The following is a 25,210-nucleotide window of genomic DNA, read 5'->3' on the forward strand; positions in this document are numbered from 1 at the left end:
AGCCAGACTCAAAATGGCACCACCCAAAAGAGTGGGGATAACACAAAGGACAGTGTTATCACCATAGGACCAAATGGAAAACCAAAACGTGAAGAAAATCTTTGAACAAGATGGGTCTTGTATTACAGTGCAGTAAGCATTTTCTGTCTGGAGAATATGAATAGATGATTGTCTCAGTATGTAAAAAGTTTCTCTCTTATCAGCACCCAAATCACAAGCACATTCAATTCCTGTTCCTGCATGAAAGCCATTTATTTTCTGCCATTATGAATACACATGCATTCATTTTCCTAAAGAAATGCAGCCAGCGCAGAAAATTATCCAGTAAAATGGGCAACTGACGAGGAACCTATTTCTGCCTTGGCGGCGCCTGATCAGTCATTTAGGCCAGTGAGAGCTTCCTGTTAATCAGTCCTTCTCTGTGTGCTGATGGCCAGAATCACTAACACATTCCTAATATATTCCATTAAAAGGTCCACAAGAAAATGACCAACTCTCTCCAAGGCTGTATGTTTATTTATTTTATTAGAGGCAGATGTATGCATTTTGACTGAGGATTTTCATGTTAATAGCGGTCTTAAAAATATACACAAGATATAGTTGGAGAATCCTCTGTCAACTCCTCAAACATACCCTGTCCTTCACTTGAATAATTACATACAGCTTCTCCCTTCCCAGAGAAAGATGGAACCTACTACCACTCAATACAACTCACTTTATGTCTCTCTCTAGTTTGGTCGTTAGCCTGAGAGAAAGTTGAGGGGGTGATGTGCCAGTGAGGGCATGTTTGGGCTCTAGCGATGTGCATGTAGGTTTGCCTTCAATAAAAGATTAACCTGCAGGTCCCTGGTGTATTACATGCACAGCAGGAATGCGTAGGGAGCAGGGTAAACAATCTGAGGTGGCACTTCACTGAGCTGAAGTCAGCGGGCCTGACAGACGAGCGCAGAGTGGCTGGGCTGGCTGGTACCTCATGCCGCTCTTGCTTCATCAAAGCTGACAGCACCCGGTCCGGAGAAAGGAGAAGCCTGTCTCTTACAGCGCTGAGGCTTAGGTAGCTCACCTCACCTTGTCCACAAAGACATCCTCCTTTCTTTTGAACTGCCGTGTAAAGGAATTTCACATTCTGTACTTGAAAAATGGACAGTCAACTGAAAGGGCAGGAGGGTGAGGTCTAGAAGCATTATTGTCCTGTATGTGGTGCTTGAGAATGTAGTGTTTTAATGGTGTTCTGGTCAAATGTCTAAAAGGGGATGTTTGGAAATGCACAAGAGAGGGCTCATGGCCCGTATCCAAATCATTGATCAGCGCTCCTACTTTGAGACTCTTTGTGGATAGGGGCCCTAGTGCTTCAAAAATAGTCCTCCCTGAAACCTAGCTAAGTCAGTTAATGATGCCAACTGGTTTGCATGCAGCCTCCTGGCATTCCCTCTACTGAGAGGGAGAAGCGCTTTGTTAGTCTAAAAGTTTGAACGATAAAATTGCACCCATGGGAGCACAACACAGACATGCACCGCAGGAGGGGAATATTTATAACATATTTTGTTTTCCTAAGTCATACGAGACCTTGTACGGTAGAAAATAACTTTCAACGTTAACAGAAATGGCCTCACTTTCCCATTTAGGCCAGTGAGAGCTTCCTGTTTGTTAATCATGTCTCCTTTTACTCTCTCTAATATAAACTATTAGGTCTCCCTGTCTACTGTGAATCACACATATGGGAAAAATAGATGAAAAATGAGTGTAGTGTGGTTTCCAGGTGCTATTCCTGTATATACTACATATTACCTTCCTGCCAGTTCAGACCCATTATTGTAAACGATGGCCCTGTACTTCCACCAGCCTGAGCCACTGTCTAGCCTGGCTGCATCTCATTGTCAAGAGTGGATGTTGCTCTTCAACACTGGCCCCTTTTAATGAGATTATCAAGAAAGAAGTGTCACTAAGTAGGATCTAAAATGAAAGCCATTATCTGACATTATCTAAGAGCAGCCTCCCTCATTCCATCTGCTATGCCACCCACACAGCCACTGGTCTGGGATTAGAGGCATGACTAGCTGGAAAACACCTCTGTGCCACTCACCAGCCAGCTCCAGCCCCAGCCCCCTGCTCTGTGGTAACCAGCTGGAGTCCTGTCCGGGATCATAGGCCTTCGGCACCATGCCATCCCACCCTGCACCACATCCCGCCCACCAGGCCCACTTCTTTACACTTGCCTCTGTGTGTCATTCCCCCAATCTTCCCATGGCCTGTGTGTGTCATCGTACCTGTGATCTTGTCGCGAACCAGCTTGCAGGACTCGATCTCTCCAATGCTGCCGAACAGGCTGCGGAATTCCTCTTGGGTCATGTTCTGGGGCAGGTAGTTGACGATGAGGTTGGTCTTGCTGTCGTCGGTGGGGCCTCCAGTCTGCATGGGTGAAGGGCAGCTGCGGCTGTTGCAAGACGGCCCGTTGGCCGTGGTGCCGTTGGGGCCGTTCGTCACCTGAGGCTCCATGTTGCTGATTATCTGAGAGAGGGAAGGGTCAAGGAAGAAGAAGACTCAAAGAGCTGGTAGGAGATAGGGCTTCTCAATCTGAGAACCAGGATTCATTATTGTACTTTGCATTTAATCTACATTCCAGGCCATCAAAACTCAAAGACAAAAGAAAGACAATGTTTGACTCCGTATGAGACCATAAAATAAACACAATACAGTACGCATGCAACTTAAACAGCTAAATATTCATGCAGACATGACTGTTAGAGACATATGAGTGATCTTTTTTTAGTTCCTTTCTGTGCTTTGATTTCTGGTGCAGTTAGAGAGGGGTAACAATTTGAGCCCTTCAGCAGGGCACTGCTGTCTGTCACATAGAACAATAGTCTTTGCGGATGGATTTGCAGTGCGCTTTAAGAGCAGTGATTTGAAGTAGAGCTTGCTGGCCCCTGAGGGAGGAGGCAGTGAAAAGAAGGCAGTCTGCTGTGCTTATCTACCGACAAACACTTACTTCCATATCCCTAGACTGCCACCAAATGTATTCCATTAGCATTAAATGTGTGTGTGTTTAATTTCATTATTTGAATCTCAGTTACAGTCAGTTGATTTCCATCATCCACTTACAAAGAAAAGCTGAGCCTAAGAGGTTTATGGAAGGTGTGTGTGTGTGTGACGTGTTTTGTGTTCGGAGATGTGGGGTGACAGGATAGGGACTTCAGGGTGCCTGCTATTAAAAGCATCATCCCCACATAGGGGTGAAAACACCCCAAACAAGGTCTTCTGGTGTGTACATCAGACTTTTCCGTGTTTTACTGAAAGTCTGTACCAGACAGAGGCACTGGGGGGGTGGGGGGTGGGGGGGGGGGGACGGGCTGTGTAGCCTATCAGTTAAATCTGTCAATGTCTGACTTGAAAAAATGATACAAAATCATTAACAAAGGACCTTGGAAAAAACAGAGGTCAACACTTCCAGAGGAAAACCCAATTAACTACCGGTATTATAAAGCTCACTTCTGAAATGACTGACTGTGGTTAATTTGGTATCATTTAAATAAAGATCTAAAATATGAAGAAAATAAGTTACGTGTTCCTACTGATTCAATCAAAAGTGCAAAATCATAGAGCAGAGTTTTGGGCATATTTATTTATAACTATTCAAAAATACATTGTCTGCACTTCAAAGTTTGTCCCTCTCTATTTAAAACCAGCACATTTAGCAAGGTTAGCAAAAATGTAACACATCATAAACCTCTTTATTTCCCATCTGACTTACTGTAAGTCAATGTTTGGATAGCAATGAAGTTGCTGAAAACTGGTCTAAAAACTAAAATAGACAATATTTTATCACAATATTCAGAACAATCATTATCAGTCACGTAGACAGCAACTCTGTAGTTTTCTCCATTGGTTTTCTAAAACTATCCTCAAGCCTATGTCAGAACTGAGACATATCTACAGTGGAGGATGGTATATCATAAATGTCAGACTTGAATGTGAATTGTCTCAGTAGCTTCTTATTCCACACACACAGTCTTCTCTACAGTGGAACAACACACAAGACAATGCCTGGAGCCCACAGCAGAATACAAACAGAAAACTGCCTGTTTAAAAGCTCTCAATATCTATTTTGCATGCAAATTGTGCTTTTGACAGTATCCTCACCACTCCAACAAAGAGGGAGCATGGTGACAGTGAGGAAGGAGGAATAAAGTACCTAGCAGTAACCAAGTTGATTGGGGGGCCTTATTAAATCTGTTGACACGTCCTGCTGAGCTCTATTCTGTCAAAAATACTTTCAACTCCATGGGACATGTTTTTTGAGTTTTCACCAGAAGAATCAACAAAATGGCTACCTTTAATCACCCAAGACCTGCCGATTCAGATTGACCAATTATAATTTCTTCCCCCTGCCACCGGCACTACCCGTGCTCAGCTGTCCATTGTGCCTCATTGGCTAGGTATCTATGCTCTCCCACAGAGTAGCCCAGTGCTGAGGAAGGCAGTATCTCTTTGAGTTCCTTCCTGGCTGAGGCACAAAAGCACACAGGCAAAGCCTTCAGAGAAGCTCTAGTGTCAGCCTGAGGACGGGGCCGACTGATTCAACAGAACAATATCTAGCTATCTAACACTAGCTTCAGATTACAGCTTGTTTCCCCTGACCTGGCTGAAACGCTGGATTTACAGCCTCCATTAATGCAGCTGGGCATGGTGTGTGGGAGGGACCCGCTTCTTCTGGACTTAAATGGAGGCCTTAATGGGTTCCGAGTGGAGGAAATAAATATGGGCTCATGAATCTAATGTGTGTGAGTCATGCAAGGAGTGAGTAAGGCAGTGTCTCTGGAGGCTGTGTGTCTGTGGGGAGGAGGACAGGGGAGATAGAGGCCCATTAGAAGAGGTTTTAAAGTTCACACCCTGGATGAATGAGTTGACAAAAAACAACGATTACTTTAATTTAATGTTATTGGTTTGTTGTGTTTTAAAAAATATATTTTATTTATATTTGACGTAAGATTGTATTTACGTGGCTATGAAACAGTAGTTCACGTTGGGAGCAAGGTAAGAAGTGATTTGTAAGGCTGGAATATTTTCCTCATACCAGACATCACAGCTTGACAAAATGCATAATTTCTTCCATTACCTATACTGTCTTCATTATTCAATAAATAACACAACAGATGCAAGAATACAATTATGTAAGGGGAAATATAACCTACTACATAAAAACATTTGGATGTGTATTTTAGAGCATTTATATTGAACAGATAAAACATGTAAATGGTAAAAAACGTAAATGTTAAGGTTGATGAAAAGTTAAAGTATAACAACTTTTTGTAAACATCAAAAAGTATACATGAAGCTACATTTACTCTGTCTTTTTCCCATTCAGAGTAAATGAATCAGCATCCTCACACCACACAGTACATTAGGTTAGCAGAAAAAGTAGCTGGCATAGAGTGCCTTCCCTCTCAGCTGTCCGGCATCAGGGCCCCAGCCCTCTGGCCCAGCAGACAGACAGCCCTGCTCCTTCAGCAGCACTGTCATCACCATTGGTAATGTTGGGTAAAAGGCAATTTGTGGCGGTCTCCTTACCATCTTTGGCTGTGTCAGCAATCCCTTCTCTGCCCAGCCCTGTAGCTGTGGGAGTTCTGCCTGATGCCACTGTGTCTCTGTCGATCCCTAGGAGGTTTCAGGGTCAAGATTTAACATGCTTGTTTTTCTACAGAGGCCTTACGGTCACCAGCCACACTAAAACACACAGGTGGCTTGGCTTTCCTTCTAGGTAGGGGTTGATTATTCTAGTGGAATACTGCTTATTGAGACTGTTTGGAAACGGGCATCATTCAGATAGGGGACAATTACTGTAATGTTGGTGTTGAGTATGAAGTGGTTGAATTAGGGAGAACAGGGTGGAGCTGACGTGGGAACTACGATGCCCTCTGTAGTGGTAATGATGTGGTATCCCTCTCACTCCTGGGGAGTAAATAAGGCCCTTAACAAAGACAGCTCCTCAAATGAGCCACGGGCTGCAGGCAGCAGCAGCTGAGGATGTAACGCCGATAGGTAAAACAGCCCATTTAGGAGGAGAGAAGAGGACTTTGAGGATGACCTCTGGCTTCATTTACTCTCTCAGACAGAGGGATGAGAAGGTAGAGGAATGCAACAGGAGGTATCCAGTCAGGGCAGGGCGGTGGAGGAGACACTTCATCTTCTAGGAGGGTTAGGAGGAGGGAGGGAGGGTATGTTACTGTTGCCCATACATCTTAACAACCTTAATAAGGATGTATAATTGGGTTCTAAATTGACTGTCAGCTGGAGAGGGGAATGGGGAGAGGGGAATGGGGAGAGGGGAATGGAGAGAGGGGAATGGAGAGAGGGGAATGGGGAGAGGGGAGAGGGGAATGGGGAGAGGGGAATGGAGAGAGGGGAATGGGGAATGGAGAGAGGGGAATGGGGAATGGAGAGAGGGGAATGGGGAGAGAGGGGAATGGGGAGAGAGGGGAATGGGGAGAGAGGGGAATGGGGAGAGGGGAATGGGGAGAGGGGAATGGGGAGAGGGGAATGGGGAGAGGGGAATGGGGAGAGGGGAATGGGGAGAGGGGAATGGGGAGAGGGGAGAGGGGAATGGGGAGAGGGGAATTCGAGAGAGGGGAATGGGGAGAGGGAATGGAGAGAGGGGAGAGAGGGGAATGGGGAGAGGGGAATGGGGAGAGGGGAGAGGGGAGAGGGGAATGGGGAGAGGGGAATTCGAGAGAGGGGAATGGGGAGAGGGAATGGAGAGAGGGAATGGGGAGAGGGGAATGGGGAGAGGGAATGGAGAGAGGGGAATGGAGAATGGAGAGAGGGGAATGGGGAGAGGAAATGGGGAGAGGGGAATGGAGAGAGGGGAGAGAGGGGAATGGGGAGAGGGGAGAGAGGGGAATGGGGAGAGAGTGGAATGGGGAGAGGGGAATGGAGAGAGGGATATGGGGAGAGGGAAATGGGGAGAGGGAAATGGGGAATGGAGAGAGGGGAATGGAGAGAGGGGAATGAGGAGAGGGGAATGGGGAGAGGGGAATGGGGAGAGGGGAATGGAGAGAGGGGAATGGGGAATGGAGAGAGGGAAATGGAGAGAGGGGAATGGGGAATGGAGAGAGGAGAATGGAGAGAGGGGAATGGGGAATGGAGAGAGGGGAATGGGGAGAGGGGAATGGGGAATGGAGAGAGGGGAATGGAGAGAGGGGAATGGGGAATGGAGAGAGGGGAATGGGGAATGGAGAGAGTGGAATGGAGAATGGAGAGAGGGGAATGGGGAGAGGGGAATGGGGAGAGGAGAATGGACAGCTTGTGTCTGCTGACAGGTCGGAGTGTGTTTGGATGTTTGGGTTGATAATTTGAGGAATATAAATTGAGCCAATTCATTATGGGTACCTTTCCTTTACCAGACGCCACCTCAGTTTTAGTTTAGGTGAAGACCGAAGGTTATAACAACAACTTCTTACAGCTTTAGAATATAAAGAAAACACACTGTATTACACATTACTCATCTATTGGGGGATTAATACATATGTTAATATGCATTTTTGATGTATATTTTTCAATTTACAGTGATTCATAGGGAACAACAATCTGCCTGAGTCAACCAGGCCCACCATATGCACAGGCGTTGTCATAAAGAATACAGGTATATGACACAGACCACTATTGTATCCAATAGAACCAGCATGGGCTGGACAGAGCATCAGACAGATATGCCCCCAAGGCTTGGATACCCAGTGACAATGAGAGGTCCCCCAATATGGTGGACCAACGTCCATTTTAAAGGACGTTTTTTATAAATCTCATTTAAACATTTCAAAGCTAACCTGGAAAAAGAAAGGTTAGACAGAGGTGAAACATCAAATGCATTTTTCACCCCATCTGTTATGGTTAGCTTAACATAGGCTAGTCTGAAAAGGAATGGTTTGCCGAAGCAAGCATAATATGCAGCATGTTCAAATGAGCTACCAAAATGTGGTGAAAAGCAGCAAGCAGGTGTAGGACTAAACATTGGCTATGGTTAAGGTGATATCTCAGCAACTCACTGTACTGAGGGGTTGTGGGTAGTATTGCAGCAAAAGGGTAGTTTGTGTTCCTTTGTATTTACATACTGTAGCTTCAATATTACTAACTCTACGCATACAAAGATATCAATTCTAAATCCAATTTCCAAGCAAGTATAAACTTATCGAAATATTGAAATATTTTAGAGGAGATGAGATAGTGGTATGGTAGCTAGAATCTACATACTTTTGTTTTATAACCAGTACCTTAACAGATATTCAGCCAAGTGTATCAGTACCAGCCTTTAATAACCATTATCTCCCTCTTTCTAAGTCTGTCTGCCTCTCTCCAGTATGAACACACACACTCACACACTTCCTGATAACATCTCAAATAATATTTGAATAAAGGGACAGTGCAATTACGTTTAAAAAAAACCATAGAGATGAGAAATCGCTCATGGGTACAATTTCAATTATTCAGAGAATACATTTCGGTTGTGCGCAGCAGTCATTAGACAGACTTATTGTATAATCAATATTCTCTGTAGTGTGCCATAAATATTTGACACCCAGTAAGCGTTCCCTCACTCCTTGAACTCCCGAGGTTAGCGGTGTGTGTCTGGTATGGCAGTCATGTAGGACATGCCATAACTGCCTGCAGAGAGGACATGATCTTCCTCCCAGCCTGCATCCTCTAGCAAACCTCACATGACCAGACGCCTCTCCTATGCCACGGTGACACCGTAAAAACTGCCGCTTTGCTGCCAGCCAGAACTCCCCTGCCCAAACGAGCTTAGACAATCAATTTCCCGTGGCTTTGCTGGGATGGATGCAGAGACGAGACACTGCAGTTTATCACAATGCGGCAGTAGTATCATTTAACTGATAGCGCCTGACACAAAATGGAGGTCAGATGGATGGTTGTTTGTGATTTCAATGTCTCGCCACATCCCAGCATTCTGCGCTGTGCCGGTACAGAGGATGATCTGATGACCCCAACAGGATATTATACCCTGAATCCTCAGACTACCAGTAGAATGATCCTTTCAGATTTCCTGTTTACTGGGTAATATTCAATCATGTAACATGGAATGAAATCCAATCTGTCAGCTAAATGTTTTAAATAAATGGGTTGTTCATCGTACAGTATTCTGTAAACCTGTCCTCTAACAAGCACATTCTAGATACAGAGTGTCCTCCATCCATTAAAATGGTAATTCCATGGCTCCAAGGAGAGGGTAGGTCACAAACCCAACCCTTTAAACCACAGCATGCCCCAACTCCCTCAAAGTGCTTCAGAGTAAGAGGATACTTGAGTTATCAAACCCATTCAGACAAATGGATTTATACGATTGTTGTATATTAACTCCTGGTCAGTGATGTTCCCTCCATGCTATCGGTATGTTATTTTTCCATCTTTTTCTGGTTGCCTCTCCACCTCCATCAGACACATCTTGACTTCACCACATCCTGCAGGTCAGACGGAAGCTAGGCTGGATCAATCAGGAAAGTAATCTGGGACACCTCGCCCGCCTGCCTCCACCAACATCGATTCGCATCTACTTTGCCAAATAGATTTTTTTCTCCTCTTCTCTGTGTGACTCAGAATAATACATGTTTATATTTTTTTTATTTCACCTTTATTTAACCAGGTAGGCAAGTTGAGAACAAGTTCTCATTTACAACTGCACGGAATTCTTCATTTAACTTTGCTTCACTTTTTTCCCTTATGACGTCCACTGTTTCATTGAATCGATGGAACCTTCCCAGAACCCCCAGCATGCCTCAACCCCCTCACAGTGCACTCCACACTTCCTAGGGTCAAAGGTCAGGAGATGATAAGGCAGCCCGTCACTTTTAATTGCAGATGCGGAGGTGAGCATCAAAATCCAGCTCTTTAAATATCTACTCTAATCTCAGACTACTTTGGAGACGTCAGTCCTACATTTTGATGAATTCCCTATTTTATTGTCCAACTGTAGATTCTTATATAAATCCCAGAATATATCCTCAAAACAAACGTAAACTATTCACTGGTTATACAATAAATATGATGTGAGTGTATCCAAGGTCTGCTTTCTTGAAGGTCATGCCTGACATTCTTTGACCATGGGCTAAATCTCAGATAGACAGCTATCTTCGTCTGTCTGCGTAACTCCACTTCTTCTGGAAGCACCATGTGCACCAAACAGACTTCTCACGCTAACTCACTGGCTGTTAAAGCTTTCTGCTAGCACCTGAAATCACCCTCTCCTTCTCCCAACTCTGATCATAATGGAAAATACAATTTATCTTTTTTTTTTTTTTAAGCCAATGCTAAAGCAGAAGTAAATGTCAGCCAGACTATGTTCAGGAAACGTACCATTTTAAACAAAATACCACTTAATAACCACTAGAAGGGAAAGGTTGGGAGAGCCTGAAAGTTTTTCTTACGCAACTGAATTGTAATTAGGCCTGAATTCAATCAAAATGTAATCTAGTTTCTCTGTAGTGCACTTTCTTCTTTATTGTTTTCATGGTATTGGAGTAGTAAACGGTCTTAGTCAAGAAAATGAGCAGCCCATGAATAGAGACCGTCGGTACCTACACAGGCTGCAGTCCCCTGCCACAGCCAAACCCAAGGTGGACTAAAGCCATTTGTACATCGGCTAAATCCCAACTCTGCACCAATGCATGGAAGCAGAAAATTGGTGAGCATCTTGATTCTGAGATGACACTTCAATTTATGTGGCTTCACTGACCTGTGTTATCCTTCCCCTCCCCTGCAGTAGTGTGAGAATTCCTGGCCACCTGCCTGGCAGCTTGGCCATACCCTGTACCTAGAACCCTGCATGTTTGGCCCCAGCCCTGGGCCCAGGGGACTTTGGAGGTCTTGTCCATGAGCCAGCATGGGGACAGACGATGTGATCTCTGCAGGCTGCCAAAGGCCTGCTGGAACTGAACTCTGAACACAGTGGTCCACTCAGAGGGCCTCACAGCCTCATCACTGACTAAATCATCAATACTACATGCAGCGGACTAATCATACTGCTCATATGAATGATCCCTTAATAGGTTATTAAGTCTTCACGACAGATTATGTGATGTCATTTCAAATAGTTTAACTAAAGCAGATAGTAACTCAGAACACATATTCTAGAGAGAGAGAGAAAATGAGAAATTCTGTCAGTCTGTATCACCCGATGTCATCTTACCCCAGTCCTAAGGCTGATTCCCAACGACAGGGCCAATACACTGTCACCCCTCACAGCACACACGCACGGCACTCTATCGCTACTACATCCGTGATTGGACCCTCATCTACACGAGTGGGATACTTCTGAATTAAGGTGACATTGCCTTTGGAGGACAAGGAAAGCTACCTTTGACTACAGTACAATGCAACCTTGGTTTGTATTAGTTTGCATTTCAAGCGAAACCTCATTTTATTCTCGAGGTTGTTTTTAGCCAGTGTAGAAGCCATGCACGGTTCCACTGCATCAGCACCAGGTGTCGTGAGGACGTCTCTACAGGTAGCTGGCAGGCAGCCATGTTCCTGATCAAGCATCCTCTCATCTCCTTGCTAACTAAGTAAGGTCTAAAATAGAAATAATATGTAAAAACCTCAGCCTAGTCGTAATGAAATATTTAAATGTTTTAGTTCAAATTAGAACAAACTAATGTACTTGGGACTCTAGTTCATCAAACCTTTGAGCATGCCTAAAGACCTTCCCCTGATTGTACTTTTAATTAATGCCGATTTGAAGCTAGGATGAGTCATATTTGCTCAGATAAAACAGGTATTTAAAGATGTACAAATAGCCTGTAGGTAAAAGACCAGAAAAGAAGATGCAGCAGGGCAAAGCCTTGTCTACCTGCCTGTAAGACAAAGAGGGAGAGGAAGAGTCTCAGGCACGCACGCACGCACGCACGCACGCACCACACACACACACACACACACACACACACACACACACACACACACACACACACACACACACACACACATTAGGAGCAAGACTCCTCCTAATCTAATCTAATCTAATCACTGCCTCTGATCTCTTTAAAAAAAAAATTAACCTTTATTTAACTAGGCAAGTCAGTTTAGAACAAATTCTTATTTACAATGACGGCCTACCCCAGCCAAACCTTCCCCTAACGCAGACGACACTGGGCCTATTGTGTGCCACCCTGTGGAACTCCGAACCACGGTCAGTTGTAATACAGCCCAGGATCAAACCAGGGTCTGTAGTGACATCTCTAGCACTGAGATTCAGTGCCTTAGACCGCTGCACCATTCTGCTTCCCCCTCCGCTGCTTCTCAGGCTGCCTGTGTGTGTGTGTCTCCAACGACCAGAATGTGAGACAGTTAGAGACCGTTGAGACAGTTAGTTAATACATAGAGCAGGAGAGACATCGGATTCATTAGAATACCCTTGTATGACAGTTTAATGTACATTTCTGTATTAGTATCCATTATTTTATGGATCTATCTATGTGCAATACATTTCATCATACTGGTACCTATCATACAAGTAGTGCAAACTCTATTACGCATCTAAACAGTAGTATTCCACTAAAACAGGTATATCTGTGAAACTAACCCTCTAATTATTAGTAATATTATATACTAACTTGGAGCATATTAGGTCATTAGAAAATTGGAAACAGATTGAAATATTTTAGGTCCAATAAAAATCGACTCCGTGTAGATTCGAAAAGGGTTCCATCATAGCTTCTGCTGCAGCAAGAAGACAAAAAGCCTAAATGTATACTCACAGCTAAAAGATTACCCCTCCTGCATATCAACTAAACCATAAAATGTGGCATGCATTCAAAATAGAAGATTAATCTCCTTCTGCCGTGGTACAGTGTAATTGAAAATGCCCACAGGAGACTATCTATGTTAATATAGTATGTGCCATGGAAAATTCTGAAACAGAGTTTTATTTCAATAGCATGCCGGGGAGACATGTATTTGGAAGATAGTAGATCACATCTATCTCTCCGGATCCCAACTTGCCGGTTCTATTTATTGCTTCCTATGTTTATCTGTCTTTATAGATATCTGCAGTACAATTCCTATTTCCATCTAGTTTGAGGAGAACATGTTACAGTTGATATGAAGGGAATAGGCATATACAGGATGAATCCCTTTCCTAAATATCTACTCTACTGGCAGTGATCAAATCTCACGGCCCTCATGCTTGCCTCAGCTGTTGATGGAGATAGTAACATAAAGGTATGAGCCATATTCCTATTCATTCTTGAATACCTTTAGGTAGTAAAGCTTTCCACATGTTCTTAGTAGGGAGTTAAGGAAGCTACTGTCAGTTCTACAGTCATGACCCCTTGTCAGTGGGTGCTCTGTCCTCTACTGGTCTGTTGGAAGGATGACCTTGAAACATCCTTTAACGTCACAGTACGAGGCCACTTTACTTGGCAACGTTGAACAATGAGACAGAGCAACTGCTAGCGTCACCAGGCCTGCTGCTGCCTCAGCTGCTGCTGCTATCTTTTCTCCTTTTCCTGGGATGCAAAATGGAGATCAGAGGAGTGTGCAGTTTGTGCACAGTCTCAGGAGAAACTGCCACTCAAACGCAAACGTCTGTATGAATACCAAAACACATGGAATACAGAGGATGAAGAAAGAGAACCGTAGAAATAAGGAAATCAGGGTTCTACTTCCATCTATGAATGAACAGAGATGTAGATAGGATATATGAATATATATTCCCTGATTTTCCTTTAGAATATTTACTCAGAAAAGCAGGAGCAAAAAAACAACAAGAACATGACCCTGTGTTTGCTACCAGGTTGTGTGCGCTAAGAATTTGCAGCTGATTATTGTCTGTCTGTGGCAATTTGAATTTCCGCCAAAGGAATTAGTCTTGTATTATTAAAGCATTTTCCCCTCACAGCTGAATTCCTTCGCCTCTGTAGAAGCCTATTACATTTTTTAATAAACCATTTTCTTGATATTCATGTATGTTTAGTCTTCGAACAAAAGGCATTTTTAAGAACGAAGCCATATAATTGAGACAATGGTTCAGAGCGGCTTATTCAAATAGGCATTAGCTCATTACTTCTTGCTGTTTTGGGTATAGGCTAAGGTATGTTGAAAAGGAGTAAATACATTCACTAGAAAATGTTTGTGTTTTTTGCTATTGCATTAGTATTATTAATACCGCCAAAACATTTATAGGGACACACTTAATTCACTGCTTTCAAATTCATAGTATTATCAATAAAACAAACTGCTTTTTAAAATAAATTATACACAAGCGACATTTATGGCATAAGTTGGAAGTTGAAATGCAAATCTACAAAGCTAATTTTCTACTTGCATCCATATATATGCGACTTATCATCCTGCTTTAAATCTCACTCCAACTGACTTACTATAGATCCCCTTCAGGGCATAAATAATCTAAACATGCAATTATCTAACAACCGTCACTTTGATTCAGATACTCCCATGTTAGTGACTACGCCTGACCACAAGCAGGCAGGCAGCAGATAGATAGCATGAGACGATTGAGTGGACACAAACATGAGCGTGTCATTTCTGCTGGGAGTTGCATGTGAATGTCCATCCACAGCTGTGACTAATTACCCACGCTGCTCAGGGACTGGAGACTCAGTCCAAGTCCTCTCCCAGAGGCACCTCAGCATGTCAACAGCAACAACACCATACCATCTCACACAAAACATTGGAGAGCTGCAGGGCGTTTATGGGTGATTTGTCCACATCTGGCTATTCAACGGTTTCTACGGTACGATTTAGTTGCTATGTAAGGGTGAGGCTTGGGGTCAGTTATATTACTGTAATTAATGGTTAGATGCCTCTATGATAGGCATGGTACTGAACATTGATATCATGTATTGACTACAGATGGGTAGAAACTGCCCTGTGGAGTAACGGAGAAGTATTCCACTGTCCGTTTCAGTCAGCCTTACTCCTCTCTTAATTTGACTAATAGTAACCTTTTACTGCAGTGGGCTAAATCAGGGTCACACAGAGTGTTTATTGGTAGTCTTAAACAACCCACTTTGAAACAAAAGTATGCACCTCACACACATGATTATGGGCTTAAAAAAAGAAGACTCCAGTACCATGTCAGATATAGAGTTGAAATGTATTCCATTTTGAGTTTGCATCCAAATATTACACTTAATATACATCACAGAAGACTGAAACATAACAAAACCCGTTGACATAGAAACACCGGCAATTTGGCTGTTGTTTTAAAATAATGTTGATTAACGATGATATTATGAAAAAAATGTATAGCATTCCATCCATGAGGCCACTAGAGGGCGATTTGGTCGTTTGACTGCAGGAAAGGGGTCTGGCTCTAATTTGCAATGTCCATCTACATCTGTACACTTGTCAGTTTTACTTGATCTTAGCTCTAAAGAACAACTGCATCAGCAAAGCATAGGAGAAAAGAAATACATGAACTAACAGACAGCCATGACAAAACAGATATTTGAAATGGTTTAGCAGTTTGTTATTTGTAACTATCATGTAATCCTTTCAAATACTTGTTTTACACATGTAACAACGGTAACCATGATATTTAATACCTGATTGGATAGATGGAAACAGCACTCAGCGAGTTGAACTTTGCCTGTTCATGTTTAATTGTAGTACAGTATTCTCAAGAGCACAGATTCTAAGGCGGAGCAAGAGAAGCTAATTTAATCACCACAAATCATCTCCACTGTTGTTCGGCTGACCCTCTACAAGCTTTAATACTCTTCTAACACCCACACGTATATCTCCTTCAACCATGACTTGATTCAGGTATAAATCATTATTTCTTCCAGGTGGACCTTGCCTCGCCTAGATCCTATCTTTGACTGAACTCGAGGCAATACAGGTCAGTTTTATAATGACTTCTCTTCACAACAATGGACACCTAACCAAAGAGAACACAACCTGGTTTTATAAAATATTCTTTACCCTCTCTCCCACTCAGAATCTGAGAGCCCTGTTGACACGCCACTGTGTGTGTTAGCACCGTACAGTCAAGCGCAAACTCTCCTACCTTCAGGGTCACACTCCCCACAGCTCTTTTCTCACCTCTCTACCCCAGTTCTCCCAATCGGAGGTCAGCAAAGTTAACAAGGGGTATGCTATGTAGGGGGGGGGGGGGGGGGGGCTTCGGCCTAAGCAAGCCTAAGAGCAGGGTGGAATTAAGATGAAATTAAATCACAGATCACAAAATTAAAAACTTGACGACTTGGTTTGAAGCACTAAAAGTACAAAACCAAATACTTAATGTATTTCAACAGTATTTTCTCATTTTTATGACTTAAAACACTGTTCAAGACATAAAACAAGCAGTTGCACCGGCAAAACGGAAGAAATTGAATAATAGAAGACATACGCAGATTAACATTAGTGTTCTTGCTGACAAAAGCACACTAATTATTACCCTGTATTTTTGCCAATTGTAAGGAATGAGAATTGTTCTACTGACTTATATTAGCTATTGTGAAAGATTAAATATGTTCAACAGATATGTGAAAAATGTGAGGTGGTCATTCCTTCGAGGCAAAAATACTGAACGGATTGTGTATTTGGGCCTATTTGTTTTTATTATTGTTCATTGAGATACGTTAAATATACTACCAAAAGTGGGTTTTGTTTAATTCAGGGCCCTAGAGATTGTTTGTTGTTTTGAAGCTAATTTCCTGCAATTCTACATAGTGTAACATTCTACATAGTGTAACATGACTCATGACATCTTTTGCGTAGGCTATTTAATTATAATTACATATCATATTTAATATAATATGTATAGGGAAAATAAAGCCTAGACTATTTTCACAAATGTTATTTCACTAACAAATATGTCAAATATGTAATTTAATCATGTTAGTTACAAATATTTTCAATTGATAGCAACAGAGTCAGTCACACATTAGATACTTCTATAAGGATGAGAATTGGATGTTCATGAATGTGTCTATAAATTCCTGTTTGTCACGTGAACTAATTGAGATGGTGGTTGCCTAACTCAGAATAAAGTCCTGTTGAGCTTCGTATGCTGTCTCATTTCCAGGTCTTATCTTTCATATAGCTGATGTTCCACTCCCATGGCGCGTACCACTTCCAAAGTATTATTTTTCTTTTTTCTTTTCTTTAGAAGGTCGTAACTCAGCCTCATAATGCCATAGAGACGAATCAAAAATGTGCATCGGAGTCGCGTCTTTCTTGTGGAACGTAGAGCTTGTTTCTATCCTAAAGCGCCGTTATATATCGCTTTTTTACCTTTTTCCCCCCTAACAAGGCATACCCCCTCGATTTCAGCACTGCCTACACCCCTCTGTGCCATGCTCACCTGCTCACAAAACCCTACTTCATATTCATCTGATCAACTCGACTTATTAGCATTGATATATAAGCTTGATACTGAACAGTAGACTGCACCGTGGGTGTTGTAGCTCTGCTGGAAGACAGTAGTAGTCTAGCTCTGACTGTGGTGACACTGCCCAGTGCTTGAGCCCCACTGACAGACAGCAGGGTGCTGCTCAACGAGGAGCATGCTCAGTTCCACACCATAAATACGGGATATCTCCCCCTATCTCTCTCTCTCTCTCTCTCTCTCTATCCTTCCTCCTCCTCCTTTAGCACTGAGTTACTGGCATGTCCCTCCATCAATACGCTACAGCGAGCAGTTAGGGAGACAGGATACTATCACTGTCACCATGGTTGGGAATTGCGTTCTTTTCAATTAGCATTTTGATTGCACGGGAATAGCCCACACACAAACAATCATATATTCACTTCCAAAAATGAATAATGCTTCCCACATTCAAGATGCTAATACAGAAGCTGGCAAATTCCCTTTATAACAGGGACAACATTTTAAAATCAGTATAAAGCCATATTAACATTTTATGAAACGTATTATTAACAGCATACAATAAGAGAACGTTTGATATGGATACGGGAATTTAGAGATCAGGGAAGATAGCCTCTTTGTGTACGCAGAAAGATAGGTTTAAAAAAAGTTAGTCAGCCCTGCCATGTTGTTTTTGATGGATGAGAATTAAAGTGAGTCCCTGGCAGGCACTGCCTCCAACCAGTTGAGGAACAGCCTGGGGAAGCAGTCACTCTGAGCCTTTAGTCAACAATGGACACACAAACAAACACATCCACCATGCAGCACAGACAAGCGCTACCAGCAGCATCAGAGGCAGAAGCAGAGGAGACACAGGCGAAAACCCTGTCTAAGTGAAGGGAAATGTACACCAGTGCAGGCATGCGCATTACAGAGCCACTCACACACACACTCTATTTCTCTCTGATACACTACACATTTACAAATGCAAGCTCACGACTGTAGTCCTACATTACATACACTGTCAAACATTACAAAAATAAAACCCACCAAAATGTGCACTATAATGCTTTGTATAGATACATAAATATACCAAGTATTATCTACTATTTACAATGCACGACATGATAAAGAGATTTAATGCAAGCAAAATATCAGACTTAAAACCACACAATGTACTGTACATTTGCTGTGTGCAGCTAACATGAACAGTTATCTAAGACTTGTGCAAAGCGATACCCATCGCCTTCTCCCAAAACTGGATGAACAACACCCCATTAACTGTTAGGGAAGGAAGGCACACTGAGTGAGGCATGGTGCTACTGCTACTGCTGCAGGCTGTCGGATGGATGCAAGGGCACAATGAGCGGCTGGCAGGCTGCAGCCTCCTTACCATTTTAAACCCATTCCACTCCATTTGTGAGCCGGCAGACGTTTTCTCTCCCCAGCGCCTGAGCAAATTTCCCCCTGACTTGGAGCTCTCTTTTTCTTTCTTTCTCTCTTAGTGGTGGTCAGACAGTAGGCGGCTTGTGAAAGCAGGCATCCCCTTCTTCCAGAGACGCTGGGTGAGAATGCAAAAGGCTTCAGCGTGAGCTGTGGGCTGCAGTCCCCTCCCCTGTCTCCTCCTCATCTGTGAGGTCAGAGCTCCCCTCTCTCTGGAAGGGTGTGCCGCAGCTTTCTCACTGGCTCCTGCGCCTGTCTGTCCAGCACTCTCCTCCACAAAGTTAACATCTTCACTCTGGCAACCTCGCCGATTTAAGGAGCGTTTGTCAATGAAAAGCTTTTTGGTACCAAGAAAAGCTTTTCGGTACCAGCAAAGCAATCAATCACTGCTAAGATCTTTGCTTGATTGAGTGCAAAGAGTGATTGTGCCAGTGGCGCAGGCAGAAATCCGTTGATGGCAGGGCCAGAAAAAATGTAGGCGGGCCAAAATTTGGGCACTCAAATCATCATTAAATTATCAAAAAAGCATAGCCTACCCTATACCCTACTGTAATTGATTGCACACAACAAACCATCTAACGTGATTTTGCATTACAGATCAAATAGTCTTGTATGCCTACGTAAATCCACAACTCTTGTATTTAACATGCGACTCACATAGACCTACACATAATAAACCATTTTAGTATTTTACATTTACATTTTAGTCATTTAGCAGACGCTCTTATCCAGAGCGACTTACAGTAGTGAATGCATACATTTCATACATGTTTTTTTTCTTCCCGTTCTGGTCCCCCGTGGGAATCGAACCCACAACCCTTTATTTTATTAATAGACTATAAGACTAGAACATAATGCCCTAATATAACAGTAACGATCACAATAGGCATCCATAGCCTTTATAGACAAGAACAGCGGTCACCAACCTTTCTTAGTCGAGATCACTTTATGATTAACAATGCAAGCCGAATGCAATTCTCTGCTCGGAACGAGAGATCAAGTGCTCCTACAATATATTGTGTGATATCAACTACATTATCAATAGCATATAGGGCCTAACTATAGTGCATGGGCGGGGAACACAGGGTAAAGTTATATTTTCAATTCAATTAAATTCCTAAAAAGGACTGGAAATAACTATTGTTTCATGCATTTTCCTATTTTCATATATAATAAGAGAGGTCTGATTTTCTCCATGTAGGCCTTCCCCTTATTATAAATAACGTAGTGTCCCTTATATTTCAAAACTCGAGTCTCAAGCTAGGCTACATGATAACACTGGTAATGGGTCAGTTGCTGTAGCCAATTACTTGCGAGGTACATCGGAGCATAAATTGAAATAACTTGTTTTTTTTATTTCACTGGACTGATGGTGACGTCTCATCGGAGGGTGGGAGAGAGTGCGAGTCGAAGTGGTGAAGCGTTTTTCGTGATTTCTAAAAGTGTTGAATAAAAACAGCGTTGTAGTGTTGATCATTGTCTCTGAATGTACTGGAACTGTCTTTAAGACCCTCGCTTAGATCAATGCAATACATTTGATTTGAATTATTTCTTTTATTTTTTATTTCACCTTTATTTAACCAGGTAAGCTAGTTGAGAACAAGTTCTCATTTACAACTGCGACCTGGCCAAGATAAAGCAAAGCAGTGCGACACAAACAACAACACAGAGTTACACATGGAATAAACATACATACAGTCAATAACACAATAGAGAAAGTCTATATACAGTGTGTGCAAATGCAGTAGGATAAGGGGGGTAAGGCAATAAATAGGCCATAGTGGCAAAATTATTACAATTTAGCAATTAAACACTGGGGTGATAGATGTGCAGAAGATGAGTGTGCAAGTAGCGGTACTGGGGTGCAAAGGAGCAAAATAAATAACATAAATAACAATATGGTGATGAGGTAGTTGGATGGGTTATTTACAGATGGGCTATTTTCCGGTTGCAGTGATCTGTGAGCTGCTCTGACAGCTGGTGCTTAAAGCTAGAGTGAAGTATCCAGCTTCAGTAAGTTTTGCTGTTCGTTCCAGTCATTGGCAGCAGAGAACTGGAAGGAAAGGCGGCTGAAGGAGGAATTGGCTTTGGGGGTGACCAGTGAAATATACCTGCTGGAGCGCGTGCTACGGGTGGGTGCTGCTATGGTGACCAGTGAGCTGAGATAAGGCGGGGCTTTACCTAGCAACGACTTATAGATGACCTGGAGCCAATGGGTTTGGCGGCGGATATGAAGCGAGGGCCAGCCAACGAGAGCATACAGGTCGGAGTGGTGGGTAGTATATGGGGCTTTGGTGACAAAACAGATGGCACTGTGATAGACTGCATCCAATTTGCTGAGTAGAGTGTTGGAGGCTATTTTGTAAATGACATCGCCCAAAGTCAAGGATCGGTAGGATATTCAGTTTTACTAGGGTATGTTTGGCAGCATGAGTGAAGGATGCTTTGTTGCAAAATAGGAAGGCGATTCTAGATTTAATTTTGGATTGGAAATGCTTAATGTGGGTCTGGAAGGAGAGTTTCCAGTCTAACCAGACACCTAGGTATTTGTAGCTGTCCACATATTCTAAGTCAGAACCGTCCAGAGTAGTGATGCTGGACGGGTGGGTAGGTGCGGGCAGAGATCAGTTGAAGAGCATGCATTTAGTTTTACTAGCATTTAAGAGCAGTTGGAGGCCACGGAAGGAGAGTTGTATGGCATTGAAGCTCGTCTGGAGGTTAGTTAACACAGTGTCCAAAGCAGGGACAGAAGTATACAGAATGGTGTCGTCTGTGTTGAGGTGGATCAGAGAATCTCCAGTAGCAACCAGCAATGACTGATATAGAATGACTGATATAGAGGGGGACTGGAGGCCCTTTATGGTGAAAACTTGGCAAATGCTCCAACATCCTCTTCTATACACGGTCTCTTGACATTTTTTTACAGAGCTTTGTTTGGCCATTAAGTTTTTGCTAGCCAAGCTGGCTAGTCTGTCTTAGCTAGCTAGCTAACGGTGAGTAGCCTACACACTGTAGCCTAGCCTACACAGCGATAGCTACAGTTTACTGCACATGGTATCAGTGCAAACTGACACGAGCCAGAACCTGCTCATTATTTTGAAATTGATAAGGATTTTTTATATTTTTGATGTTTTTTCCCCCAGCATATAATCAAGCATAATTCAAATGCATTGCATAAGCCTAAATTAAATAGATTTTATATATAGCACTAGATTGTATGTAAGATGTCCCCTGAAAGGCATTGCCAAATAAAATGTGTTATTATTATTATTGTCAATATACACACAGTTTAATAGGTACACCACTCCATTCACAAAAATGGTTTGCTCCTATAGACCGCAGCTTGCTATATAAAGCAGGCAGACAGGCATTCGAGGCATTCAGTTACTGTTCAATTGAATGTTATAATGGGTAAAACAAGGGGCCTCCCGAGTGGCGCAGTGGTCTAAGGCACTTCATAGTAATGCTAGCTGTGTCACTAGAGATCCTGGTTCGAGTCCAGGTTCTGTCGCAGCCAGCTGCGACTGGGAGACCCATGGGGCGGCACACATTTGGCCCAGCGTCGTCTGGGTTAGGCAAGGGTTTTGCCGGCAGGGATGTTTTTGTCCCATCATGCACTAGTGACTCCTGTGGCGGGCCGGGTGCAATGCGTGCTGACACGGTCGCCGGGTGTACGGTGTTTCCTCCAACACATTGGTGCGGCTGGCTTTTCCCACCTCCTAACTACTGCTTGCTATGAATTCTATCTGATGTTGTATGCATGTTTAGGCCAGTGTTTGACTTGGACTGAAATATACTGAACAAAAATATAAACACAACATGCAACAATTTCAACAATTTTACTGAGTTACAGTTCATATAAGGAAATCAGTCAATTGAAATAAATTAATTAAATCTATGGGTTTCACATGACTGAGCAGGGGTGCAGCCATGGGAGGGTCTGGGAGGGCATAGACTCACCCACTTGGGAGCCAGGACCTGCCAATCAGAATGAGTTTTTCCCCACAAAAGGGCTTTATTACAGACAGAAATACTCCTCAGTTTCATTAGCTGTCTGGGTGGCTGGTCTCAGACGATCCTGCAGGTGAAGAAGTCAGATGTGGAGGACATAGGCTGGCGTGGTTACAAGTGATCTGAGATTGTGAGTCCGGTTGGACGTAAGGCCAAATTCTCTCAAAACAACGTTGGAGGCATCTTATGGTAGAGAAATGAACATTCAATTTTCTGGCAACAGCTCTGGTGGACAATCCTGCAGTCAGCATGCCAATTGCACAATCCCTAAAAACTTGACATCTGTGGCATTGTGTTGTGTGACAAAACTGCACAATTTAGAGGGGCCTTTTATTGTCCCCAGCACAAGGTGCACCTGTGTAATGATCATGCTGTTGAATCAGCTTCTTGATATGCCACACCTGTCAGGTAGATGGATTATCTTGGCAAAGGAGAAATGCTCACTAACAGGGATGTAAACAAATTTGTGCACAAAATTTGAGAGAAATACACTTTTGTGCATATGGAACATTTCTGGGATCTTTTATTTCAGCTCATGAAACATGGGACCAACACTTTACATGTTGCGTTTATATTTGTGTTCAATATAGATGCCGTTACTCATTTTAGGTGAAGGTACCGTTTATATTTAGGTGCAGGAGCTCCTCAATTCTTTTGAGCTAATATTCTATAGGAGGTGCAGGAACTCAAGCAGAAGAACATTTGAGGTGCCGGTACTCAGTTCCGGTGAGCTCCTGCCCAAGTCAAGTACTGTGATTAGGTAAAAATACAAATGATGTCCCGCTGGGAACACTGACAAGTAGAGCAAAAAATATATCGATTTTTTTTGTGGCTCAATCTGATTGGGTGGGTCTGCCTCCCCAGTGGGTGGGCCTGCGCTCCACCCAGGGCCACCCCTGCCTACGCCCCTGGATTCTACCCTCAGGCACTACAGGATGCCTGAACAACACTATGTATATAAATTTGCTATACTGCATGCATGTTAAAACCTGCAAATATACACTAGTTATATACATTGATACATGCTCATATGTGTTGCATGTATCTTGCTTATTCAAAGGAAAATCCAGTTAAAATGTAGATAATTTACAAAACACAATTCATTTTGCAGTTCACCCACATAATCACAAATTCACCAACACATGTTTACTAAATAATAGATTGGGCTTGGCTTATCAGACACAAGCTACTGATATGAAATACTCACATCAAAAATGTACATTTCACACACAGATGTACCGACGCACGGACACACACCTGCAGGAGCATCACGACTATGAACAACAAAGCGCCAAAAAATGGGATAGCTCGGATTAAAACGCAAACCGAAGTTTATCACCTGGCTAGAAGCTACTGCTGCGGAGGTGCAATAATGTAGGTGGTGACACAAAGCAGTTTATAAAATGTAGACAAATAATAACCTAAGCTAGACAGAGCCTATAAAACAGATGCGCTTAGCATAGGCTAAATTGTTCCCTACTCACCATGACCATTCTTGTTTAGGGTTGAGCAGGATAAAGCGAAAGGGGAGATGCAAGTGCTTAGTCTTCCTGTGGTTAAATAAAATCGGTTGCTATCGAGAGTCGATCCTCGTTCCGGGGAGCGCGTGGTCCCAAGGACAATCGGATAGATAAGGCGCGTGTGAGTGGATGAATGAGCTTGCCGCGTGTCGGAGGCTGAGAGCCGTGGGTGGAAATCTCGTTGTTTCTCTTCGGGAACGTCGGAGGAAATAAACGGTCCCAAAAAAAGAAAGCGAAAAAACTAAAAGGAGAAGTCTTCACTGAAACGAAACAGCTAGTGCAAGCAGCTATTTTTCCTACAACCGATTTATGGGTTATTCAGTCTGTCGGGTGTAGAATCTCATTGGCTGCGATAGAGCAAGGAAGGGGTGGTGCGCTAGTGGATGAGAGTGTTGGAGGAGGGCTAGAGCGAGAAGGGGAACGGCTGGGGGCGATGCTACCAACGTAAGGTGCGATTGATATTATGCACTACAGCATCGACAGTGTTGATTTGACCTCCAAATCACCAAGCGAAGACCAATATAATTGACAACTGTAACATAGAGCAAGATAACCAATAACCAGCTCGCACTACCACATAAGGTGTGACGAGGTATTGTTGCCTACATGGATGGAGACATACCACCATCATCATTGTATAGAGAAGTAGCTTAATTGTTCCTCTTCGTGACATTGCACAGTCGTCTATCTGGCCTTTTGATGTTGGTGATGATGTTGTTCATCACCCACCTCTCCACTCTATCTCGCACCCTCCTGTCTTTTCTGTGAGCTTCAATCACCTGTGCTCCCCTTCACAGCTGCACGCAAGCATCATAAATAATTAACATGAGGCCCCTCAGCTCCATCCTCTGACAAAACCCATTTCAGCGCTGTGGTTGTAGTGCTCTGGTGGGGGGTCTTT

At 43.1% G+C, this 25,210-nt stretch overlaps 1 protein-coding gene across 7 annotated transcripts in view; it reads right to left on the minus strand.

Moving 5' to 3' along the window:
- Positions 1 to 25,210, minus strand: part of LOC106584331 (ELAV-like protein 4) — an 81,106-nt gene that overhangs the window by 42,719 nt on the left and 13,177 nt on the right. For 3 of the 7 annotated variants that reach the window (XM_014169500.3, XM_014169498.3, XM_082968023.1), the window contains 2 exons: positions 5,569 to 5,655; positions 2,268 to 2,508 (listed from right to left, as the gene is read on the minus strand). In XM_014169500.3, the coding sequence (XP_014024975.1) occupies positions 2,268 to 2,508; positions 5,569 to 5,655 (328 nt within the window). Of the gene's footprint in view, positions 1 to 2,267; positions 2,509 to 5,568; positions 5,656 to 18,728; positions 18,912 to 24,273; positions 24,673 to 25,210 lie in introns of those variants that run through there. The other 4 variants (XM_082968025.1, XM_082968024.1, XM_082968026.1 and 1 more) reach the window with 4 other exon arrangements.

This window comes from Salmo salar, chromosome 23 (genome assembly GCF_965601325.2).
Source record: "Salmo salar chromosome 23, fSalSal1, whole genome shotgun sequence".
Lineage (NCBI taxonomy): Eukaryota > Metazoa > Chordata > Actinopteri > Salmoniformes > Salmonidae > Salmo > Salmo salar.